This window comes from Aplidium turbinatum, chromosome 9 (assembly GCF_918807975.1).
Source record: "Aplidium turbinatum chromosome 9, kaAplTurb1.1, whole genome shotgun sequence".
Taxonomy (NCBI): Eukaryota; Metazoa; Chordata; class Ascidiacea; order Aplousobranchia; family Polyclinidae; genus Aplidium; species Aplidium turbinatum.
The window spans coordinates 5,539,295-5,566,101 of NC_137480.1; the positions used below are offsets into that span (position 1 = coordinate 5,539,295).

The following is a 26,807-nucleotide window of genomic DNA, read 5'->3' on the forward strand; positions in this document are numbered from 1 at the left end:
CAGTGGTCCTTCGGTTCACGCCACACCATAAGGACACCGAAAGGAAGTCCGTTACGTTTTTTCTTTGTCCAGTCTCTAAGCATTTCTTCGCAATTATGGCACACAATATGTGGAGCCCATTTCTTCTCTTGATCTCCCAGAGGAACTTGAAAATAAGCTTTGTAGGCCTGCTTCACGAATAAATCGTAGGTTAACTGTAAATTTACTGTAAATCGAGGTTAACTGCCGTGGTAACTAGAACTAAATAGTTGGAATTTTGTTTTAAATTTCAGACCAAATGCTGCAAGCCTCAAAATATCCACTGGTGTATTGCATAAAAACTAGAGCTTGCAGAAAAAATCTGATTGCAGATATGGAATCAGTGGCTAAAACTCATTTAGAATCGATCAAAAAATCTCTTGCAACAAGAAAAAAATTTTTTTTTGTTGACCAGTGTTATAGGCCAAGGCTACTGTACTAAAGTAGAAACATTGTATTAAATCTGAGTCAAATCATAGCAGACAAATTATGTACAAAACTGAAGACACCAACGAAATCTAACTTGAAACACAGCATCAGGTAATCTTGGTGTAGTTGCAGTATCTATTCTGCCTCAATGGCCTTTTGTCGTGTGTAGGAATACCTTGTCAGAAGGAAGCGATTCCAGAGCGTGATTTTTGTGACAAGACTGTAAAGTGTGAGCCGCAAAGCGACACAAATGCTGTCACAAGTTCCTCGGTCTGCAGGATTCAAAATGAAACGAAGTTAAGGTACCAACTATGTTTAGCTTACTCCAGAAAGACTACGCAGTGAAAATTTTAAAATGTATTGGTTTCAAACAAACAGATGTTAAATCTAATAATGAGCAAATAGATGTGATTTTCATTGCATGCCAACTACGCAAGTGTCAAACTTGATGCATAGGCTACTGACAATATATCGTCAATGATCAACAATATAAGAAGAATATTTGTTCACTCAAAGAAGCATGACGATGAAGAAAAAATCAATCAATCAGCAGTATCAAAAATATAAAAACGTTCACAAGTTACAAATGTGAGCTGAGTTCCCCAATTTTTTAAATAGTTATATAAATATTGCATTTCTAAGACATACAGTAGCATGAAAGAGTACTTCTCAATTTCATGTGGTATGTTGTAGAGATACTGTAGAATGTAGACTAGAAATTTTGTTCTCATGGTAGGTTATATTTTATACAAAACTTTACTGTATAGGGTTGTTGAAGTTTTTTTTTTTTTATCAGTTTTGTCGTATATGTTCATGGTAAACTCTTACCAGTACAGCACTAAAAAGAATCGTTTGCTTTCAGATAATGCTTCCTAGTCCATCAGTCAAATTGTGCGGTGAAATATAGTGGCTGATGAACTTTTACACATAATAATCGATAAAGATCATTAGATGAAGAGTTAAAAGTCATGTACAGTAATTTTCACTTTGTGCTGAGTTACATGCACTTGAGAGGTTACTGATATTTTTTATTCACTTGTTTTTTCTTGTTTGTCATTTCTCCAATATCCTACATTATACCGTGATGATCCCCAGTTGCGTCTAAACAGGTTGCACATAGCTTGTTGTTTCGGTTGGTTGACAAGCGGCTCATTCGTTGGTCAGTGAGGTTTATCCGAGAGCCTAATTTTGCAAAATTGTTTGGTAGGCCCTGGAGATAGACCGTTATGCCGTCAACCTAAGATTTTCAATAATTTTTTAAATCTTTATTGCAACTATAACTATTGCCGAAGTTCACCTTAGACTTTTTTGTTGTTTAGACAAACTGTGTTCGGCACATACAGCGTTGTCACCTGCTCCGCAAGTACGACTTTCTTGTGCAGCAACCCAATATCTTATCTCAACACTTCTTACTGTGATCTTGACTGTTCCGAGTACTTTCGATGCCAAAACAATGCATGCGTGAGGAGGTCATCTGTGTGCGATGGAGATCCTTGTAATGGCTGTCAGGAAGATGACGGGTGGCAGGACGGAGTAGGATTTCGTTGTGTCCGAAATGGTGAATTTTGCAGAATTCCACAATCGATGTTGTGGGATAGAATACAAGACTGCGACCAAGGCAATGACTTGTGCTTTTCTTCAGGGATAGAATACAGCAAAACCAGGTAGTCATTTTCTGCTTTTAACTTTGCATTGCTATAAAGTTAAAAAAATATACTTTCCAATGTTTCCAGCAGTGTAAAATAAGTACACGCAATTTCCCAGTTTTTTTCTTAACAAACCTCTACGGATAGCAGACAAAAAGATTCACAACTACTGAATCTTGTCAATTGCACATAGCCGATATTCCAAGTGAAAACAACGATAAATATAGTCTGACAGAAAGTCCTGTTTGCACGCAACGAAATTGCCCATCCCTTTGTCCTGGTATCTATCAAGGTAAGTAGGCTATCTATCAAAAAAAAAAAATTCGAAAAAGCCACGCAAATTGATTTGAACTACAGAGCATCACTGAAATGTTGATTTGTATGCCAGGAATTTCAAAGAGTTTTCGAAAATCCTTCGAAAAGAAAATGACCTTCTTGTTCTTGCATCATGCTCTTGTTGATTGCCACGTAATTGGTTACCTTACAACATACAATCTTAAAGCTTAGGCAGAAAAATGAGTGAACAATTGATGCCACCCACCAAGACTAACGAAATGCGACCCGTGGCTTCAAAACATTGCGCAACTCTGGTTTAAACGGTTTAAAACTGTAGGGGACTCCCTTTAAATCAGTGGTTCCCAACCTGGGGTTCGCGGACCCCTTGGGGGTCCGTGAGAAAGAATTTGGGGGTCCGTGATTACCTTGATGAATTTTGGAAAAAAAACTTTGTTTTATATGCACGGGTGGAGCACCAGCCATGCTCGGGAACAAATCCGGATTTGCTGCTTTAGTAAAAAATGAAGCTCCTCACGTGGTTGCTACCCAATGCTTCTTGCACAGGAAGGCCTACGCCTTAGCAGCAAAAACTTTACTAGCAAGTCTCAAAGAAATTCTGACAAATTGCGTGAAAGTCGTTAATTTCATCAAAAGCAGAGCTGTAAACCACCGTACTTTTAAAGCGCTCAGTCAAGAAGAGTCAGATGACGTAGTAGCCTACTTTTGTATCATTCTAAGGTACGTTAGTTATCTAGAGAAGTTTTAAAACGACGGCAGCAGCTAAAAAATGAGGCATCAACTCTTTTGAAAGCAAAAGGAAGTCCCCTCTCAAAATTGTTCGAGAGTACTTAGCCGATATTTTCGGTCATATTAACAATGTGCATCGTGGCATTCAAGGACCAAGTGTGACAATAATTGATGCAGCTGAAAAACTGAAAGCGTTTTTAGCCAGGTTGCCGGTTTGGAAACGCAGATTGGAAGCAGGTAATTATGCTAACTTTCCAATGTTAGAAGATCTTATCTTGATGGATGAAACTCAGAGAATGTACTCTTTTGATTTCTGAGAGAAAAAATTTGCGCACACTTGAAACCCTGCAAATCTCATTTCAACGTTATTTAATTTAGAACACCTGCCAAACGAAGTTGAAACATGGATTCGAAATCCTTTTCTTTTTGACTTGAACAACATTAGCGATGACGATCTCAGTAATATGACCTAATTGATTTGAGATCAAAAGAGTTATTAAGAATTGAATTTCATTCAAAAACTGTGGAAGAATTTTGGTGCTCACAACTGCAAACCTATCTATTCTTGGCAAAGCAAGCGATTATTGTTTTGTTACCATTCATAACCAACCACAACCAGTATAACCACTCAACCTTTGCGAGGCAGGATTCTCAGCTCTTGGTACAATACAAACAACATCGAAATCGCCTGGACAGTGGACGTTGAAGATGACATGCGTGTTGCATTGTCAAAAACTCAACCGCAGTTCAGTCGTTTAGTTCAGGAAAGGCAACAACAACCATCTCATTAAATTTGCTTACGTTGAAAAAGTTTCGGCATGGCACTTTGGGTCACCTTAATGTTCAAATGCTGCTGATATTTCTTGAACAATCCATTCATTTTCTTATTTAAGCAACTGCTTAACCTGATATTTGCCGCAGGAGTCACAGCGGAAATGCAATATGACACCATACAGTAGTTGAGTAGAATAATTATTACAATAGTCAATAGTACTGTGATTGAACTGACTCGTGTGAAAATAAATTTATTTGCAATAGTATGTTAATTGAGTTTCAGGCAAAGTTGAGGTAGGGGTCCGCAGAATTAATAATTTGTCTAAAGGGGTCCGTGACAACAAAAAGGTTGGGAACCACTGCTTTAAATTATAAATATTCTTTCAATCAAGTTGGGTTTAGTTTACAGTTTTTACGCCTAAGTAAGAGCTATAATAGGCCTACATAAATTTTCAGGCTAGAATTTACCTTCTACCTGTAGCCTATAATTTTAGATAATGAACTATCAATCAATCATTTCAATCATTTTATTTTCGTCGCGCGTCCGGGACGAAAAAGATACTACTAACTACAAAAGTCGTTGTAGACCTACCAACACGTTAATGAACGGGAAAAGGGGGGAAAACCTTGAAGGTTTAAAACTGCCTAAATAGAAAATCATTTAGTCATCTATATGTCTGTAGTTAGCACGGCCACAAAACCCAAAAAACAAACATACAAAATACAAAAATGCAAAACACTAGCTATTTATCATTATTGTTTTTTAAACTTCAGAGATGTGCGCTTTCTGCCTTACACAACCTTCAACGATTCGCTTTGTTTCTACTGCCTGGATCGGTCCATGATTATACCGCATCGTAAAGTCTGTGATGGAGTCATAGACTGTGCCGATTTGACCGACGAGTGCTTGTGTGAGGGAAAACTGCCAAAAGTGTGTGATGATGTGGTGTTAAAAAGTATAGCCACCATGTGAGTTACAGTACTGAGTTGTAAGATTTGTAGCATCAACTTTCAAGCTTATTAAGTATTCAAGGCAATGGATCAGTGAAGGCATATGATCATTATTTATTATGTTTTTTCTTTTAATCAAAATGATCATGACGCGTGGACAATTGGACATGTCGCTTATCATGATTTTATTTTTGATTTATTTATGTCTTTAACTCAAAATTCTTTTGTTTATGAAGTATATAAAAAGTAAATCTTGTTCTATTTATATTTATAAGTTTGTGGTACAACACGTGAACCCTTTATAAAAGCTCCAAAATGATTAAAGTATAAAATAGCTAAACTTTAACCTTAGAAGGTTGGGCTCCTGGAGTCTTGCTCAGTTTGGGGGGGGGGGGGGCTGTCGATTCTTCTTATGCTTTAGGAGTGATATTTCTGTTATTTTTTAAGGCACGGTTTAAAATTTGGGATTCACTTTTCAAAATTATTCACGCTGAGCATATTCGAAAATTGAAATGTAGAGGTGACTTATGAATTTGCGGTTAAAGCAATTGTAGTTTGAGTTTACGCATTATTTTTTGGTAGAGTAATGAAGAACATGCATTGCAATGATGTGAATAAAAATTTTTTACATAATTTTACATACAGTCAATTCCCTTCACGCTGTGAAACAGTTAGGATTAACGAGATATGGGCCAAATTAATTACTTTCATCCAGCTGGTGGAAAAATTTTGCACAATTGAATATGAAATATTTCAGAGGATGTGCTGAGAAATGCCTTATATCTCTCAATTTATAACCTTTATTCGCTCAAAATTTCAGCTCAATAGAAGTGAATAAAACTTAGGAAAAGTCAAGAAATCTCGTAGTCGCAACCTCAGTGGTTTTAGAGATACAACTGTTGATACAAAAAAGTTGAATGGACAGCCCCCACCAAACTTCAAAGTGTTAATCTTTATAGACGTGCATCGAATTTCTAGTAAGTTTAAAGCTGTGTACAAGTCCGATAAATCTCTGTCTCGCAATACATGTCAGCTCAAACCGAACAAATGAAACTTGATTTAAAAGTGTTTCTGTCGCACTTAATTCACTCTGAGGTCTTCAATTCCTTTAGAAGGACAGATACAAATTCCTGTTCCATTGGACAAGTGTCATGTGGAGATGGTAGTTGTGTAAGCCGCACTTCAGTTTGTGATTCTGTTGCTGACTGTCCAGACAATAGAGATGAGAGGTAATTATTGTCTGACATTTCATGCTTTAACCTTTTCTGTTATATGAAGGGCAAACAGTGGCCGTTTCAGTACTGAACGACAAATAGCAAGATTAATGACTGTCTTATGAAAACGTCTTTAATAAAATAAAAGTATGAAAAATACTGTGTTTTACCATAAATTATAGGCTACTGGTAATAATTGGAGACGTATTGAAATGGTTATGGCTACAATTGTACAGGACATCAAACGCAAAATCTGTGAAGTGAATAAATTGGATGACAAATTAAAAAAATTGAATGATTTGCTATTTTTACATATCGAAAACTTTCAGTTTTGCCTTGTTTTCTTTTATACAGAACCGAATATTGCGGGGTAACTTTAAAATGTAAGGACGCCAAGGCAGTTAACAGTGGTCAAGAATGCAGGTTTGGAAAACACTTTTGTGAATACATTGATCAATGTGAGAGTTTTTGCTCATTCTAATTTTAATAACAAACAAATAAATAGTAAAGTTCAGTAGATTTTTTTTGTTGCTTTACGTTCAATGCAAGAATATCGTTTAGTATCCAAATGTGGTTCCTTGCTTACCACCAATGGAAAAATCACCCTGCTGAATTACTTATGTACTAATACGGCGTTCAAGTCTAGTTTACTGCACTGATGAGACTTTAAGGTCAAAACAGTGAAGTCCTGTCTGCAGTTATCAAATTACTTTAGAATATTTTACACTTCAGATAGGTACGATTAGAAAAATATAAGCTTGCCCAAGATTATCTGTGATGGACTGGATAATGAGACAAATGACAAAATACATCGAGGATGAATTTGAGGCAAAAAAAGTCAGCGTTGTATTCCTAGATCTTACAGCTGCCTACGATACCGTGTAGCACTGCGGCTTAACTTGCACGCTGCAGCGCCTGTTTCCAAACCGACATATGGTCCATATGGTCATGGAACTTGCCGTCGTTGTCGTGTGAGCATCTGGGCTGAGGGTATATCTGGACACAGCGGAAAACCATAATATCTCCGTGGGAAAGTTGTAACATAAAATTCCCGAATCCTTTCGTCTGTATGCAAGGACACCGAAAAAATACTCTTCTGAAAACGTCTTTTCCCAAATTGTATTTAAAAAAAAATAGCCACAGGCTGTCGAAAAGGGAGCGGTACGCTGTACGCACTAAAACTTGTCACCACAATACAGATTACTGAGATAAAAGACGGAAATTTTGTCTAGTTAGTAAGCACAAGCGAAACAGTCTTAATATTTGACCAACCTTTCTAGCGACAATTCTAAAATGACGAAACTGACTTGGGATATTTCAAACCGCATAACATGTAACTGTGACGTAATAGTAGATAAGCATTGTTAATCAATTTCACAGGTGTTCAAAAGGATTGTGCAATGTTTTACAGGTGTTACGAAGAAATGAGGCAATCTCTGCTCATTTTTTAGCAATATTCCATGACGTAAGACGCCAGGTTAAGTAGACCTTAAAGGTTTTATGTGACGTTTGATTTGGGAAACGATTGTCCGGAACATAGCGGCCCCTAGTTATGACAGTCCGACATGGCATAACTAAAAAAGAATTGACGACAATTGTGAGCCAATAAATAAAAACACACGATACACAAATTGTTTGAATTATTCACGAGAAGGCTAATACACAAATACAAATGGCATGCAAATAATGAACAGCAATAAGAATAATACACGACGATACATGAAATTGGTACCATAGGTACACGCTATATACAATGGTTGCGATAATACCCGACTGTTTTGGGCTCAGACAAAGGTCGACCACCGCAGACAGAACCAGGCTCAAATCCTAAATCTTCAGTGTTCTTTACCGGGGGCGAAGCACGAAATAGTCCTCAACACGTAATCTACTTTCACTTCCCACGTACTCTCATCACAGTTGCAAACGGCAACTTTAGCTCTACGAACCACAGGCTTCCCTTTCCTAATTTGTGGGACTACCCCATGCACCCTCCCAAGTTGATACTTCCCACGTTTACTAATGTCTTGGAGAGAACCCACCACTACAAGTTGACCAGGCTCCAAATTCTCGGTCATTTTTAACCATTTTTTCCGGCCCTGAAGCCCTAGCAAGTAAAAATCTATCCAGTTACTCCAAAACTGCTGAGAAAGTGACAAATTGAACCGATAATCCCTTCTTAGTTGGTCACGATCATGTGGTTGCCCAACAGCACAATATGGGTCCAAATATGGGGTTAAAAGTGAGGAAGGGGTGATGAAAGTAAAATCCCTAGGGTCGTCACTCAAAGGGACCAAAGAGCGTTCGTTTACGATCCGAACGGCACTGCCTGTGTACGTAAGCAGTTCAATAAAATTGGGCTTGCGTATTGAAGTGTCCAAAATGTAAAAAAAGTATTTAGTCACATCGGCCATGAAACCAAATCTACTAAGCCGAAACCTAGCCAAAATATTCTACCAGAGGGTTTAACAAGTCAGGACCTGAAAACATTACATCATTAACACAAGTTCCTCGGAATTCAGACTTGTCATCGTAAACAATGCGCTTTTTTAATTGTGACTTCACAAAGTATGGTAATACCACTCAACTCCCTTTACATTTCCTGTTTCACCAGCACGCTCAATATAACCATTAGATTTAAGATCCTTCATGGTGTCAGTAAGGAAATCACGAAGTTCAGGTTGTTTTAAAGCCTTCTTTTATTAAGCAGCAGCTCAATCCAACGCCAACACATAATTTTTAGGTAGATTAATATCTTCCTTCAACGGTACAGGTATCTCAAATCGACCATCTTTCAACTCAATATTCGATTCAACAAGTCCTTTAGCCAGAGACTATTCACAGGTTTCATTTTGCAATGTCAAATCCTGAATGACTTTATTCAGGTCTGCTATTTCCATATCACGAGACTCAATTTTACGCTGAAAGCTAGAGATGACACCCGACTCTGAAGACGTCTGCACTCTGCACACATTAGCAACGCTTTCATCTAAGCATTTCATTCAAGCCAACCAACCGAGAGGAGTGATTAAAGCATGTGGTTCACTACGATTTTCACCAAGACGCTCTTCTTTAGCCCACATCAAATAAGCGTTGTCGTTGCCAATCAGTACATCTACAGTACTACATTCAGTTAAATGAAACATATTCACGTCATGAAAATGACGGAAACCACTTAAATCTTGCTTATGCGGTAAAGTTTTAACATCGTCAGCCCAAGCTGGGTTAACCACCGAGGATACATCACAAAACAGTTCTTCCGTCTCTAACGACTTGATGTTGAGTTTAACAAGGTCAGCACAAGTAGCTTTCTGACCAGCCAGGGTATCCATTTTAAACGACGCTTTATCGTACGGTTTAAGGCCAAGTTTGCACACCAAATCACTTGAAACAAACGTCAACTGCGAACCAGGATCATGCTGACAATACACCAACTTCGATTTACCCGTCATTGGATTCAAAACACGAGCAGCAGTAATGCGGTTAAAGGCTGCTTTAACATTTCCAATCTTAAAATTACGCACAGGAACTCTGGAACAAGCATCATCTTTGCTGACCGAATCCAGATAATCACGTTACGTCACATAAAAATGATGCAGAAGAAAAAAGTGTTTCCTATCGTTGTTAGGCCCACACTTACGACAGTTGTTTGCATGATCACAGTCCCTAACCATATGCTGGCGCAGACAATTCAAACATTTCCCAGCTTTCACAATAACATCTCTCCGGTCTTTAGGTGTCAAGCGCAAAAATTCTTTACAATTAGACAATAAATGATATTCAACTTGACCCCGTGACAAACAATAAATACATGCCGGTAGGTCTCTACGTCTGGCCTCACCACCGCGCGGTGCGCCAACAGCAGTCGAGTACTGCGAACTCACTGACATCACATTATCATGGGGTTTTACCGACGTCTGCCTAACCGGACATGAAGGTAATTTTCCTTTGCCAAACTGTTTAAAATGCTGCGACTCAACAGAATCGCCCATTAGCACAATAGAAAAATCAGTCGACTTGTGTGTTTCCTCCCGTACTACAAAATCGAATAAACTCTGAAAAGTAGGCTCATTAGTACTACCATGCTGATCACCTAAAAAGTCAAGATAGCGTTGTTTAGCGTCAAACGGGAGTCACTTAGCCAAATCCAAAACAAAACGTCCTTCCAATTTATCGCGCTGATCATAAGCTTTGGCGTAAAGCAAACACTGAGACAATTCATCTTTAAACTCTTTCAAAACACTAGAAGAGATCGAAGTCAATTTGCTCCCATAGCGATACTTCCTAATTTCCTGTTCGGCAAAAAAGACCTCCACGAACTCCAAAACGTTGGGAAAAGCGAGCTAACGACATTTCTATCCTGTCTTCCTCTGACAAGCCAGGAGTGTCGGAAACCAAATTAGCAAACATTTGCGCAGCTGTTCTGACACAAGCTGCTTGTAACAAAGTCAAACAAGTCCCTTTAAAAGGAAAAGCTGCCATCAAGGCCGTAGCACGATTTTTAAAGAAGACAAGCGGCATGTTATTACCATCGTAACCAATCAAGGCCGCTTTATCGAAAAACGTCCTACTATTTTGGTATTCAAAAAAGCAATCCTGTTGTTGAGAACTCGATTTAGCGGGAGAAGACAAGCTATATCCCTTAAGGGGGTGAGGGGGCTCAGTCACATGCACAGCCCGATCACGATCCTCACACACGTTAAAATCAGGAGACGCGACACGCCTCTCACAGCCACTCAAATTACGTGTAGCTGGGCGATCAAAACCTAGTGGCGCAGATAACTGCGAAGGGGGCAAAACATTACTTCTGATAGTTGCCCCGTGACCTGTACGCTCTAGGGGAGGAGTTCGGCTTTAATTCGCAGGCCTTTTGTTCTAGAGCCTTTGGAAGACCTTTAGCCGCGGCCCCGAGACCTCCTGAAACAGCTGGAAAACATGTGGATTGTACTGGTCCACTTACGGATTGAACAGGCGCCTGGAAAAGGTTATGTAAATTTAACCGCGATTGATGATCACTTCTGGAATGCCTAGAAAAACCCTTCTTAGAGCTACGCCGGGAGCCCACCTGTGATCGATATTCAGCTAAAGCTACCTCCTTACGTTGTTCAGCCCTCAACTTGGCGTCTTTGAGTGCGAACTCAGCAGCTCTCGCTTCGGCTCTCGCGGCGGCCTCAGCAGCTTTTGCTTCGGCCTCAGCTCTCGCGGCGGCCTCAGCAACTTTTTCTTCGGCCTCAGCTCTCGCCTGCAGCCTCAGCTCGTATGGCCTCAGCTCTCGCGGTGGCCTCAGCAGCTCTTGCTTCGGCCTCGGCTTGTATCTGGAGCTCCTCTCGTTTAAGCTGCAGATTAATTGATGCAACCATCCGTGAAGAACTCCTAGACATCCTAGTGCTTACATTTGAGGGGCTATCCTCAGGATGTATGTCAGCATCCAACATATCTGAGTACTCACTTTCTTTTTGTTCAAAGTTATTTTTTAACAAATTAAATTCGGGATCTACCCTATCACGAAGTTCTGCCAAATTTTCAGAGTTAAAAAATTACACAAAAGTGCATGGAAATGCCGTAAATCCTCTTCCAAAGTAGAGAACTTAGATCTAAAAACTACCAATTCCCGCTTATCACCCAAAGAACCTAGGGCTACAGAAAGTTCTCCAATTCGAGTCAAAATATCCCTTCTAAGATACCGGGCCTCCCTGCCTAACTTAGCTTCACCATTAGTGGGTCCCTCTCCAGAATGGCCTGCCCGACCGCAAAGAACATCATCAGGTTTAAAACCAATCGAGTCGACGGCGGTCGAGTCTTTGTCGCCACTGAGTGTAGACATATTAAATATTGGGTTTAGCAATTAAAATTCAGTTACACACACACAAGCAATTACAGTAGTTATAAAAACTTAACTGCAATGACCGTAAAAATTAGAAAAAGAATTTAAATGCACAGTACCGTAGTTGTAAGGGTATATGTTCAGGGTTTTTTTGGATTCACATTATACGCACCTCAAGCGGACGAACGAGAGAAAACATTAAAGGTGGGTTATTATTTTCAGCTTAAATCTTGGACTCTCTGCTGCTTATGTTCAAATGTCGTGTACAAGTTCACTTGCTCGCATGACGCGCACTGTGCATACATTGGTATGTCCACGCAGCATTTGGCCACGAGAGTGAGGGAGCACCTAGATGTAACTAATCAGCCTTGTGCTGATAGCCGGGAAGAACGCCCCTTTCTTCACAATGTCCTCTGCCCTGGCGCCTGCTGGTTTTGTTGGCTCTTTCTTTGTTTCCACAAAGATAAGAGTTAAACTGACTGGTAAAGCGGTGGTCGAATAAATTTGTGGCAGAATACAGTGCGATACTGATGAGCCCAGCCTCATGGGCGAAACACGTGTCTATCGCTGTCAATTCTTGCTACAAATCGGCTGCCGAGAAACAGAAAAAGTGCAATTAACACTAGAATGCCCAATTTTTTTACTACCTAAAACGCCCAACGGTAGCCATTTTGACTACTTTCGATACTGTGAAATAAAATAAAAATTTATTGTGTTATTTTCTGGTAAGTAACTTGTAATTTTTTATTAAAAGTTAAATCGATTGTCAACATGTTTATATAAGAGTTTCACTTGCATGTTTGTGCTACTTGTAAGTTGTAGCACTGGGAAATGAAATTTGTTATGCTAACTTCAACTTTCTTTCTTGCAGATTTATTTTATTTAAATTGTCCACTCTCATAATGACACATAAAAATATTAATTTGCTATACAGTACAACTGAAACAGTTCAACTGAAATTGTCGATAAAGCTGAACTTGACTATACAGTGCACGTTTTGCAGACACGCTGTACTATTGCAGTGCAAGTTCCACATAAAGATCTTTTACAGTGAGTGCACACGCCAACAGAGCGGTTTCTCTTACACAAAATCTTCACTTGACAGAATGTTTTCTGCTGTATTTGATCTTCATTGCTGGTGGCGAATGATGCTTGCCCTTAAACGCCATTGCGCTTTTGCACTTGTGGCTTAGCCAACTCCTCCGCCAATGCGCGTATAAAGTCTCTGCGAGAAATTTTTTCATGGGAAATCTCTTTGTAGAAAACCCAGGCATTGATAGCAGCAAAATCCAATGTGTTTTGGAAACTGTGTGTTGGCCACCTTCGTGTGCCGGTTCTGCAAGTGCATTTCTTATCATTATTTCAGTGTAGTATATCGACTCCGTATTTTGTTTCATTTTAGGAATCAACTGTTTCCGGTGTTTTGTTGCATTATCAGCTATTGTAATGTCCTTGTGCATTGTATTAAGTATCAGCACATGTTTTTCACCTTTCCTTGGTACACAGTTAGGGTAATATCTCCAGATTTATAAAGCTTGCAAAAATGAAGTTTTTCTTTCATCTTTTTCAAAGATAATAGCGCTTCTCTCCTGATTTTTTTTACTGTTCCTAAAAGACTCGTCTCAGTTAAGTGGCTAATTTTACAGAAGTAAAATAATTGCACTGGCAGACAAAAAAAAAAACTTTTTTCCGAGTGCCGAAGATATTTTAACGGTTTCTGGGAAATTTTGGGCCACTGAATCCGAAAATAACATCGGTTTCTTTGAATTGGCTCCAGTTTTTGAGATATCGATATTTTCAAACTTTGGCTAAATGACCAAGATAAGCCATGGGCACCTCATACTGTCTGCAAAGCATGTGTAGAAAGCCTGAGAAAGTAGACTAAAGGTACACTTAAAAATCTTAATTTTAGTGTGCCAATGGTTTGGAGAGAACCAAAAAGCCATTTCAATGATGATGGCGTATGAGCGATCTTTCCAGGCTAGATTGGAGGGCAGGAAATCTTCATCCACTCAGCAGTCTCGTCGTCCAGGACCCTCAGACCATGCGCACCGTGTGGAGGCCGGTGGATTAGGCAGTGGAGGATGACATGGTCTGCGGTCTGTTCAGTGGCACCACACTCGCATTCTGATGAAGGAGCCAGGCCCCACTTGTGCATGTCCGAACGAAAGCGGCCGACGCCATTTCGCAGGCGGTTAAGCCTGACCCACGCCAGCCTTGCGAGGGACATCCCTGGTGGACATGCGAGGGACATCCCTCGGCGTCGGATATCCATTTACCATTATCCATTTACCATTTACCATCCATTTACTCCAAAACTGTTGAGAAAGTGACAAATTGAACAAATAGTCTCTGCTTAATTGGTTTTGATCATGTGGTTGCCCAACAGCACAATATGGGTCCAAATATGGGGTCAAAAGTGAGGCAAGGGTGATGACAGTAAAATCCCTAGGGTCGTCACTCAAAGATACCAAAGGACGTTCGTTCATGATTTCAACAGCACTACCCATGTACGTAAGCAGTTCAATAAAATTTGGCTTGTGTATTGAAGTGTTCAAAATGTGAAAAATGCAATTTTAAATTGTTTCACCATAGCCTCCCAGCCGCTACCCTGCGCTGGAGCATATGACAGTATAAATTCCCAGATTATTTCCTTCTGTCTCAGGGCGTTGCAAAATTCAGTTGATTTTATCAACTCGGGCAACTTCTTAGATGCCGCCTGAAAGTTGCTTCCATTATGGAATAGATGGCATTAACCTGAATCTTATTTGTAAATCTGTAAACCTAGTAAAGACAAGTAAAAAATCACTCAGTGACAATGACGTAACCAGTTCAACATGAATAGCGCGAGATGCATACATGTGAACAAGAGTCCCCAAGCTTTTTGTGACTCCTACGTTCAACAAATGTCAAAGGTCCAAGATAGTCTAAGCCGCAATCAAAAAAGGGTTTCCTATGAGCAGTTGTACAAGACAACGGTAAATCAGACATGAGCTGCCAGGCCGCGCTCTCTCAATCGCACATACAGCACAGTCATGAAGATACCTCTTCACGGAGGCATTACCATTAGCAATCCAAAAATTCTGTCGCGTAGACAACAAAGTGTGTTGTACTCCACAGTGCGTATTTTGCTTATGATACGAAAGTACAATAAGCCTTGTGAAGGGATGTTTCGAAAGCTAAACGATCGGATGCTTTGTTTCTAGTGGGATCTCGAAACAATTATTTAAGCGGCCTTCAATGCGAATTACACCAGCGCCATCTACACAAGGTCTGCACTTTTTAAGTAAACGCAATTCTTTTAAACGTTCATTCTCAAATTTGCGAAGCGCCAACACTACACCGCTTTATCACTTCCTCAAGGGCATCTGGCGATCGTTTGGTCATCAGACGTACCACATCGTCATACACGCTCTTCTGAACCTTCACAGTCGACTCTAAAACGATAAGATAAGACAGATAAGACGCGTCCAGTTTTGGGTTCACAAAGCTACGCTTTCTCGTTTTACAATACAAAAATTTTACAAAGGCAACCAAATAAGCGATTCTCTTTTTCATAACATACAAAGAAGGTGCGGCCTCGATCAATCTGTGAAGGCCACCCTGTCCAATGTCAAGCGACTCCTCTTCGCCACGAAGATATAGGCTATGGACAGGTGCTAAAGTGACATTCTCTAAAAATGAAATTTCCTCACGCTAGTAGAGAAGACTAGAATCATTAGTGAAGGCCCTTTACATGTTATTTTTTCAAAAGTGCATAGGCCTATAAATGGGGTAATCTGGTAGTTTTAGTGCTGGAATGTAGGCCTAATATGTAGGCTATTGCATCTAAATATACAGTAGTTGTTACAAGACTGAAGTTCTTGCTTTTTGTTGTGACACTGCAATGTTACATATTTGGAAAACAATGTTTTGAAAAGATCCGCCCCCCATAAAATTTTTATTTAAAAATTTTATAACCTTACATATGGCATGACGTGGTAATTTAATACAAAAAAGAACAAGCTTTCTTTTGAATACTGAAACGCTTGGCTATTCATCAGGACAATTATCATTTCTAGCACTAGTTGCAACTTACATCAGATGACCGTGAAAGTAAAAACAACAAAAACAGGTTGACTTATTGCTTCACTGACGTTTCGGGCACCATGGCAATGCTCATCCTCAGAGCGAATACCATGCAAAATAAAATTTACAAAGTTATATACTGCAGTACGGTGAAGGCAAGAAAAAATGAAACACATTACACACTTAAAGATTGGCCAAAGATGTGTGAGCAGTTACTCAGTGATGCAACAAATCGTCAGTGAAGCAATAAATCAATCTGTTTGTTGTTGCTTATACTTTCACTTTCATCAGATGAACTTTGCAACTAGTGCCAGAAGCTTTCTTTTGCCACAGTGTAATGTTAAATCTTTAGCACGCGGCCTTTTAAAAAATTCCGGGCCGCTCACATGAGTACGGATTGAAAAATACTCCCTGGACCCCTTTTCAACGCTTATGTTGCTTCACACACCATTTGATAATCTTCCCATTCTTGTTTGCATCCAACCTACTGAGCTTCGTTACAAAGAAACCACTCAGTCGACGAACATTGGAGCCCAACCATTTTCTTCGTTCCAAGATCACTGCTTCCCCAATCGAGCAACCCAGTCGACTGAAATCTAGACATCCATTCGTGCCAGCCGCTTAACTTAACGAACCTGATGGCCAAAACATACCTGCAGCCTATTTGGAGGACAATAAATGGAGCTCGCGCATCACCAGACTCCATTTGTTTAATCTCGATGCCGACACCAGCCCTATCGGTTTGACATTACAAAGACAGGCGTAGGTGCGCCTCAACCGTCTCCGTGAGGGCGTCGAGATTTTTCGCTCTACCATGCACCGATGAGGAATGGCTTCTTCCTTTTCTTGTGAATGTGGTGCCGAGGAACAGACCGCAGACCGCATCATTAACGAATGCGCCATCTTCAAGCGTGTCTTGGATGATAAAACCAAAGACTGGCTGCTTTCTGGTAGATTTCCAGCATAGTCCTGAAACATTGTGAATCTGAGTTGGTAAAAGGATAGACCTTCAGTTCCAGAGGCTCACACAACAACGACTACTACATAATCTTTCATAAATACAGTAATGGCCAAAGACATCAATATTATTACAACCAAAAAATGTTTAAATAAACACTACAGAAGAATTTAAATAAACAATATTTTATTTAGTCTCTTAAACATGAAGAGAATTAAATCTTATTGCTAAGCTGCACATGATCACATGTAGTGGTGTTAGAGTGTCTTTTAACTGCTTTCAGTTGGATAGTAGGAAACAAAGCTCCGTCCGTCTATGATAATTATTGCATTTCTGCATGAAATAGAAACCTCCCCGCTTTACCATTAATCTATGAAAAATTTGCAAACAAAATTGTCAAAACAAGTTTCCCAAATCACTGCATGAGATCTTCCTTTGCAACTTTTAAGATGTCAGACTTCTTGCTCCAACAACATTGACGTACTTTGTGGTGGAAAAGAGGAATGTACTTCATTGTTTAATGGTACAAGTCCGTCAGAGGGATGCGGATGCCATGAGGAGGAGTGTTTTGCAAAGTGCATGAATGCTTCGTTTGATCGTTGCGATATGACTGAAGAAACAGAACCTATTCAAAACGATGTGGTCTGTTTAGCTAAAGTAAGTGTTGTGAAATCTTTTTTGTTGTTACGTAAGACGTTTTAGTTTGGTGCCGTGTTCACCTCAGGCAGCCACGCACTGCCAATGCTTGTTTGTGTTCTTAAAGTTCTTTCATTTCACAATGCATAGTTAGGGTAAGGTTGGCGGTGTTTGAGGTAGTTGCTTTTGTGTTTAGAACAGTACATCTAGAGTTGCATTAACTATAGATTTGTTTCTTATGGTTTTCTTCAGATTTGTAGCTTTTTAAACCTTACAATAAGTTTTGTTGTGTAGTTTATAATATTTTACCAACTAGAATCAAAAGTAATGGACAAGTGTCTTAGACCTTTAAAGTTCGACGCTGATCCTGATCTAGTAGAGTCTCGAAAGATAGATAGATGTTTATTAGCTGCTGCGAAAAAGATGCATAACAAGTCAAAACACAATGTACAATTGTACATAGCAAAACTGTTAAAATGATTACAATTAAAAAAAGAAAATGATGAAAGCATCACAACAGCGGAGGCTGCGAAGTGACCATTCAAGGTCTTCAAGTCAAGCAGCCACCCCTTAACTCATCAATGATAACTTAATTATAATCGGCTAATTGAGAAAGACAGAAAAATAAATAAATAACAGTGAAGCTGTCCAAGATGATAAGAAATTAAAACAATTCAGGTAGGCCAACGTAGCCTGTGTTACATTTGCAAGTCAGATTAGTAATTTAGCTTTTGCCTAATATGTGTCAATAATTTTCTTTTTGTACATTCTATTAAAAGTTGTGAAGGAGGATTTGCGAATTTCATCTGGTATGTTATTCCAATTTTTTGCGCCAGAGTATTTTATTGAGCGTTGTAGTTTTGTGGTTGTGTATCGATAATAATAGTAATCTAGGTTGGTCGAGTTTCGAGTAGTAAAGTGGTGAATTTTGTTGCATGTTTTAAAGTAGTTTTGAAAAGAGTCGGGTAATGAGTTAAAACTAGACTGGTACATAAATTTAGCAATATCAAAGTGGCACTACTTGCACCGGACATTCACTAGCTACATAAGATGAACTAAGCGTACTAATCAACCATGTTGATGCTTCTGTATTTGAAATTATGAGTGAAGCCGAAAGTTATAATTTTTGATTGATTGATTGAATTTTTATCCTCGGACTGGGAAAGCTTCTTGCAGAGCTTAATCCTGGCAGTTTCGCATACTTGTAGAGGCTTTGAATCACTGACGCAGGCCCGGTCACCGAGATTGACAGAGTGAAGTTTCCGATTGTTGAAGTGCGTTGCGTTGCTCAAGCGCACACCCCGAGAGTCGAACCAGCGCCGCTTGATCTTGAAGCTTTTTCGTTCCAGAAGTGACGCGCTAACCAATTGAGCTATCGGGGATAATGACGCTATACCACTGCTACGAATACCAATGTTAAGTCGTCGAACGAAGTGTTTGCTCGATATTTGCTTGCAACCTGCAAACAACAGATAGGACAATCGTTGGAAAAGTTCATGCAACAATTTAAGAAGTCTGAGCAATGACTGCAACTTTCAGGCAGCCACAGCAATTCAGTATAGACATGCAGCGATACGAGATGCATCCATCGCGGGAATATACTCGACTTCGATTCGTCAAAGACTACTCGAAGGCGAAAACCTGGAGCTGCAACGTTTGTTTGACAAGGCGCGAGTCATAGAAGGTGCTCGTAAGAATGCCGAGCAAATCGACAGTAGTCTTCAATCAGCAGCATTGTACTTTCCCGCACGGTTTCTGATTACAACTAATTATTGAAGTTTGTTAGATTCATTGGATTTCCATTACTTCAAGCTGTTCTATCTAATCTTTTATGCATATTCATTTTAGCTTCCCATCTTATATTAATCGTTATCACTCAACATCACTTTTTCCTATGACACACAGAAGAATAGCAGTATGTTGACACTTTCTTTTGCATTGCTGCATAAAACATAGGTTTATTCACTGGTGCAGGTGGCATACAAGCGTCCTAAACAATAGATTGAGTCATGTACATGGTTTGTCAGAAAAGCACATCAACATGTTTTCTAAATACACAGTTTTATTGCAGGTAGTACCTTAAGTGTGTTACAGAACAATTTTTGGCAATATTTTTAGCTTGCATCTTCAAATTGGCCGTCGAACCTAGCACTCTTTGTCGAATTGACTACAAAGCAAATCTGTGACGGAGTGATTGATTGCACTCATAATAAAGCGGACGAGGAAACTTGCGATGACAGATTTCGTTGTCTCGCTAAAGGTTTAATCAGCATTCCTGCAAACAAAGTTTGTGATGGCGTTTATGATTGCGATGACAAATCAGATGAAGACAGAGATGTTTGCACCCATCGGTTCTACTGTCCTGCTCTCCAAAAAACAAAAGTGAGCCATTACTACATTTCTCGTTCCAAACTAACGTATGAAAAACGCTGGACTGTTAAGTAAACCACAACAAAAGTCGCTATTGGGCTACAGGTTGAAAAGATAAGTGAAGCCTTTCTGGTACTTCAAGCTTAACCCATGATGTCAAAGTCTTATGATGGTTAAAAAGCGAAATGCATTTATTTGATAATGTAGCTAAAGCTGGTAAAAAGACCCTGCTTTGCAATTTGGCTAAACTTAAAAGCATAAATTGGTTTACTAGAAAAACGGTTGGAACGCTGCATTAATGTATGCGTCCAGGGAGAGAAAATCTTGCTTTTATAATATTTAAAATTGTTAAAATGTTTGCAACGTCTATTCAGTGACAAAACATATCATGCAGATATCAATTGAAAATAAATTTGTTTGTGATTTGAATATCAATTGTGATGACGATTCTGACGAAATGAGATGCTTTTCCGATGGAAGATTTTACTGCGAAAGTAAAAGTCCTTTATTCGTACCAAAAGATAAAGTAAGTATTTCCAATCTTAATCTAAGGCTAGGGTGTTCATCTTTATGATAAATTATGGTAAAGTATACCAAAAAGCTTCATCCACTTACCAATGTCATACTTCCCGTTTGAAACTCTTATTTTAAAAAAGGGAGAGTTAAGATTTCTCCAAGCCGCATTTACAAATCTAAACTATTCAGTGTTAAGTTGTGGATGCTGTATTGACAACTATCAGTGGTTGTGTAAGCATTTTCTTGAGCTTGGATGCAAAGTTTTAACATTTTACTGGTTCCCTATTCTAGTTAACCTACACCCGTCACAATTACATTTCAAAGCTTTATGTTCGATGTAAATTTAAGATGAGGTTATTGGTAAGAATCCTCTACTAAAAATCCCCCCGTTAAACACTCTTCTATAAAAATCTACTCTGGTAAATATTCAACAGCAAAAATCCTCTTGGAAAAATTCACCTCAATGATAATGAAGAGTCTAGGTACATAACGATCAAACTCCATTTTGCGATTTTTAAATTTTACCATCTCCCGTTGTGTTAGCATCGAAAGTTTTATGTAGCATCCTTTTTTGCGGCAAAACGATCAATATATCTCAAAATAAGGCTTTAAAATACATAGTTCAGCCACAAAGCAATCAATCTCAAACTTAATTTTCAGTTTACTCGAAAAGATGGTTTTTGGTAGTTTGATCTTTTTGCACCTGGACTCTTCAATTGTAGGTTTCTCACCTCTATAAAACAGAAGAAAAATTCCAGAGTAAAAGTAACTTATCCCTCTGGTCTAGAAAATGCAATATAGTTTCATTTGAGTTTTGGTTTATGGTGCAAAAATTACTCTTTCTTGTGGATTATGTATTCTCACGTAAGAAATTGTTACAATTAGATTTGAAAGCTTTATGTTCGATGTAAATTTATGATGTGGTTATCGATGAGAATTATCCACTAAAAATCCCCCAGCTAAATACTTTTCTATAAAAAATTACTTTATTGAGTATATCCCTCAGTAAAAGCAACTATCTACTCTGGTCTATAAACTGCAATATAGTTTGTTATGCAATATAGTTCTCATGTAAGAAAGTGACACAGATAGGAATCGAACTGATATTTCACGCTTCTATAATTGTCAACAGATATTTGATGGTCATCAAGATTGCAGTGATGCAAGTGATGAATGCCCAACCACAGTGGAAGCAAGAAACGAAGATTTGTTTTCGTCCAGATACCAACTCATAGCAAACCCGATTCTTCGTGGTCTTGTATGGGTAATGGGACTAACGGCATTTACAGGGAATATGGTATGTTGATCGACTGACTTGCAATAAGTTAGTTAGAGTTACCGGGACGACTCACTTTATTGTTTTTCCTTACGAAATGGACAGCTGGAGGGTCACTAAAAAGTTCACAAATTGGCAGAACTGCACAAAATTTTCTTTGCTTTTAGGTAAATTCATTCTCATCAAATGAATTGCTATATTTGGTTAAAATTTTGGGTACTAGAAAATCGGCAAAACCTTACTGCAGCAGTGTGAGGCTACCTACCGTTACCGATGTTGTATAAAGTCTACCCCTGCATTATCATGATTTGAATACTATTGAATAAACATGATATCACTGTTATAGTCGCCATTTAATTTACGTTGTTTTTATATAACTTGTGACCAGCTTCACTGCATAATCACATTCAGCGTTTTCTGGTGCAGACGTTGGAATTGATTACCACTGCACTGCGCGTCGTAATCAATTAGCGTTCTGTATCACGTTTTTCAGTTGCATGCCTTGCGTTTCTTTGTTGCTATATATTGCGTTACTTTTGTACAATCAGTTGAGTAAGTACAAGAGGTCAGTGGTTTTCATTTACTTGTTTGACGAGTTATTATTACTTGTTTGCGACCTTACTTGCTTCATTTCTATTATAATGTCTATAAATACAACAATCACATATTTCCTACATTTATTTTGGCGATACACATTTTGTACACACGTGGGCAGGTCATATAAACTGCACCTGAGTATGCGACATATGGCAGTTAGACCTCAAACTGTACTTGCATCAAATTTTATAATAACATTGTGACCCTCCAGTTGTCCACCTTACTTTTGAGTGAGCAAACCCTTGAGTTAAGGGAATGTATGTTTATTTTGACAGGAAAAAGAAGCAATTTAATGCAATTATTTGGAAATATAATGTAGCACGATAATACGATTTAATTGCAAGATAACTGTGACCATGCTGTGACATAGGCTATAAACAGCACGAGATATGACAACTAACATTCGTTCAATCATGTTTTTTATTGTTTTCTAATCTGTCAACACCAATGTGTTATTTACAATATGTTCAATTTCAATATTTCGAATGCAAAAGATGCAAAATATGGTCTTTTATGAACAAATATCTTGTGTCTTTCTGGTGACTACAAACCCGACTACCACAAGATGTTAGCAATGGTAACTAGCTTTATTTCTAGACTTTTTTGTCAGTCAGCACGACTGACTTTATAATAGATACTTTATAACCTTATTTATTTGAGGATGAAAAGATAAGGTTAGCATTACATCAAGTTTTCGACACTAACAAGAGTAAGGTGATCAGTTCCTTTCCCTCTGCCGCCTTTACTTCAACAACTACCCACCAATTGATAGAGGGTAGAGGTGAGCGGTGTTTTTTCAACAATCAGCATAAGCCGGGAGTCGAACCATGATAGTATGACTAGAAAGCAAGTTCCTTATCCGCTGCTCCAAGCCACCAATATATAAGCTGGTGCTGTTTGATGACTATTTTGTTTCTTTTTGTCAATGTTGAAATAACCGATTATACTTTTTAGGTTGTTGTATGTACAAAAATAAAGACTATGTCAAAAATGTTCGAAAGATCAAGCTCTACTTCACTGCGTACCAATCACATGCTGCTACTCAATCTGGCAATCGCAGATCTTCTTATGGGAATATACCTCATCATGCTTGGCATAGCTGGAGTTGTATATGATGGAGTATTCTGCCTTCATCAGCTCGAATGGTTATCTAGCTCGGTTTGCACAGCGATGGGCGTGCTTGTTGTGCTTTCAAGTGAAGCATCAGTGATCACTATGATCCTGTTAACCTCATGCCGCTTGTTTGTTGTTTTGAAGGTATGTAATGAATTCAGATTATGACAATATTCAGATTATGACAATCAGTATATGACAATATTCTGCATTTGTTGAATCAGTCATTGTTGTTGAATTATGTTATCACCCTTCAGTCCTGATGATAGGCTTATGATAATTGACTAGCTGTGACTCTTACCAAGTGATTATGCAACTTCGTCTCTTCGCCAATGACTTGACTTGTTGTAATAAGTTGAACGTATGTTTTAAATGAATTACAAGGTGCTATACAAGGTATAAAATATTAAACAATCCAATTTTAACGAGCAACTGAAGTTCATCGCATGTCCAAATGGTGGGAAAAGTGGAACAAACCTTTTATTTTAAAGTTGTGCTGTATGTAAAAACAAAAAATATGAGATGATGTGTGAAGATACTACACATGGGGTGTAATGATTCTTACTTTACAATGTTCGTATCATGCATATAGCGAAAGTTATATAACAATTTGGAAAATTGTTCCGCTCTGCCCAACTTTCCATTATAATGTATTTGTATGATTTACAGCACATAATATTAAAACCTTTCATAATGTTACTTGTATTTTCAGCCGTTTGAAGCCTCCACCAAGCCAAAAGCATCCACAATGTACCTCTTGATTGGAATTGGGTGGCTTCTGTCTTTTGTTTTAGCTCTTGTTCCTCTGACTGAAAACCTTCAATACATCTTCGCCAATACGGCATTAACTTCGCAAAAATCGTTCTTTAGCAATTCAGTTGTCAGTTTTAATGCCGCTAAGTCCTGGGCGATGAGATCAGTGACGTATGTATCAAGCCAACAAGCCACAAACTCCGATGAAATTTTGACACAAATCCAAGCCGCTGTTTCTTGGAAAGAATTTCAAAGCGTTGTGCATAATCTGAATTTATCCAGTTCGTTCAAATTCATCACACATTTGGGGTGAGTTGTAACTTAAATATTTAACAATTGCTTTTTTTTAAGCAGAATGCTTAGTGAATGAAATAAAAATTAAGTCTCTGTTTTTTTGCTTGGCATTTAGCGAGCTTTGGTAATAGTATCTGTAATAGTTATTGTAATGCGATAGTAATAGTATCTGTTGTATAAACACAACTCAATTCAATTTAGATATTACAGCGCCAATAGCGTCTGTATACCTCGGCTCTTCCAGACACCGGAAGATGGCGCATTTGCATTCTCGTTTGCAACTGCGACCTTCAACTTTCTGGCATTCGTGTACATCGCAGCTGCGTACGCTTTCGTTGTCATTCACACGAAACGTACATCCATGAATGCAGCTGGAATGGCATCAGATAGCAAAATGAAGATCGACAGTAGAAATGCCGGTAAATTGTTAAGATTCGACGCATTGAAATAATTAAGCAAAAATATTGATGGCTCGAATGTTTCTAATCCATACTGCATAGCCGAGTGGTGAGAGCTTGGGAACGGCACTCGTAAGGGTGTCGGTTCGACACCGCTCAAGAGCATGTGGTTGTGTCTTTGGCAAGACAAAGGCATGCCCGAATGTGGACACGCAGATTGGCTTCGTTGCCTTCCCGATCAATTAATCTAAATCTTCAACTACCGGGCGTAACCCTGGATACGACAAAAAAGAAAAATTCATTGAAGAATAATTATTGTCTGAATCTATATTGTGGACAATTAACATACTCGCAAGGCCTTACCCTATCTTAGCTGTTTTCGTACGCGAAAAGTACGTCACGGGCTATCTTAGACCCGTGCTAATTAATCGCTAATAACGGGAGCTATGAAAATCACAGAGCCAAAATATTTTACAAGATAATAGCCATGTGTATTGTGCAAATAGAAATTAATTTTTTACCCAACAAATGTATTGGAATAAAGCGTTTGACATGAAAAAACTTCAGAAAGTCGGTTTTTATTCTAATTTCCCGAAAATAGCGTCAAAATTGAAATTTTTGAATTATAACATAGAGTAATGCTAAACTAAACAAAAATTATTTTTTCTTATAAACATAAGGCATTTTTGGGCGTTTTTACATTTCAAAGTAATTGCACTAATATTTACATTGCACTAACATTAACATATATATAACTACCATTGCACGAAAACGTCTAGCCACCTGAGACGAAATGCTTACAGTATTGTGAAGAGCAGGAAGGTAGAAAACTGACCAGTGTAGTATTAGAAAATTCGCAAAAAATTAAAACTAAACGTTAAGTAATTTCACATTTCTAGCATATTTCCTTCTGTGAAATATTTCACTGCTAGAGTGGGGCGTCCTCATATAACCCCGTGTCGCTACAGATAGCGTTAAACCTATGACCGAGGTTAGGTTGTAAGAGATAAACAGTGTTCTTTTCTGCATGTACCGTAATTTATACAATCTACTTGCAACTGCTTCATGTAAAGCTGTTGCTTAGGTATGATGTTAGTTGTGCATCGTACTCATCGTTTTATTCAGATTTTGAGGGAGATAAAGCAGTTGGGCATAAGTCAAGAAAACTTTTAAAACTCATAAACTTTTTCGAGATGTGACAAATCATATTTTGTGTTTATTTACAGCCATGCAAAAAAAGATTTTTCGACTATTGACAACGGATTTTTGCTGCTGGGTTCCGCTTTCAGTGATGGCTTTTCTCTACGCTGGTGGGGTTCCATTCCCCGGTGTGGTTTACGTGGTATCTGCCATTGTTCTACTGCCCATCAACAGTGCACTCAATCCCATACTTTACTCGGATGTTTTTGACAAAGTTATATCGAAAACGAAGAAGTTTCTCCAACCAAGCAGGGCGTCATCACGCGGTACAATTTCAGAAATAACCACATCTCAAGGTGGCACAAGTTTCCAAAAACACACGAAAATCGAAACTTTACTCGATAGTTCTAGTCCATGAAACCACAGAAAACTATACCGCATTAAAACGAAACAATTTCCTGCAAAAGATACTGTTGAAAAATGTTGCTGTGTGAGAGCTATGAATGTATATATTTTGTATATTTGGTTTTTAAGTTACGTGAATGTATTAAAGCAGAAATATGTAACTTTTTAGTTGGTTACAAGAGTAGGGGCTTATTGCTTGCCTACTATCCCTCCTCTGTTTGCCTCAATCATACTTGCAATCGAACATTGTGTTTTGATTTATTGAGTGTGAATCGATCGATTGAGTCGAGATAAAAACCTGACTTTTGCCCACACTTATGATTTTTCACAACGATTAAACTCAAATCCGAAGTACACACATATCGCAAAGTTGTCCTGGCATTCCTCTCTCTTGCTTTACCGATGCT

At 38.6% G+C, this 26,807-nt stretch overlaps 1 protein-coding gene across 1 annotated transcript; it reads left to right on the top strand.

The window, feature by feature from the left end:
* The first annotated feature begins 967 nt into the window (after positions 1-967).
* On the top strand, positions 968-26,807 carry LOC145777488 (uncharacterized). The gene is made up of 15 exons (XM_082588868.1): positions 968-1,035; positions 1,767-2,111; positions 4,665-4,859; positions 5,954-6,070; positions 6,410-6,478; positions 17,352-17,559; positions 19,078-19,274; positions 19,387-19,453; positions 19,657-19,920; positions 20,303-20,434; positions 21,557-21,721; positions 23,252-23,554; positions 24,123-24,472; positions 24,659-24,876; positions 26,082-26,807. Exons 1-15 carry the CDS (start codon positions 968-970, stop codon positions 26,411-26,413), a joined length of 3,030 nt encoding a protein of 1,009 aa, XP_082444994.1. The 3' UTR covers positions 26,414-26,807.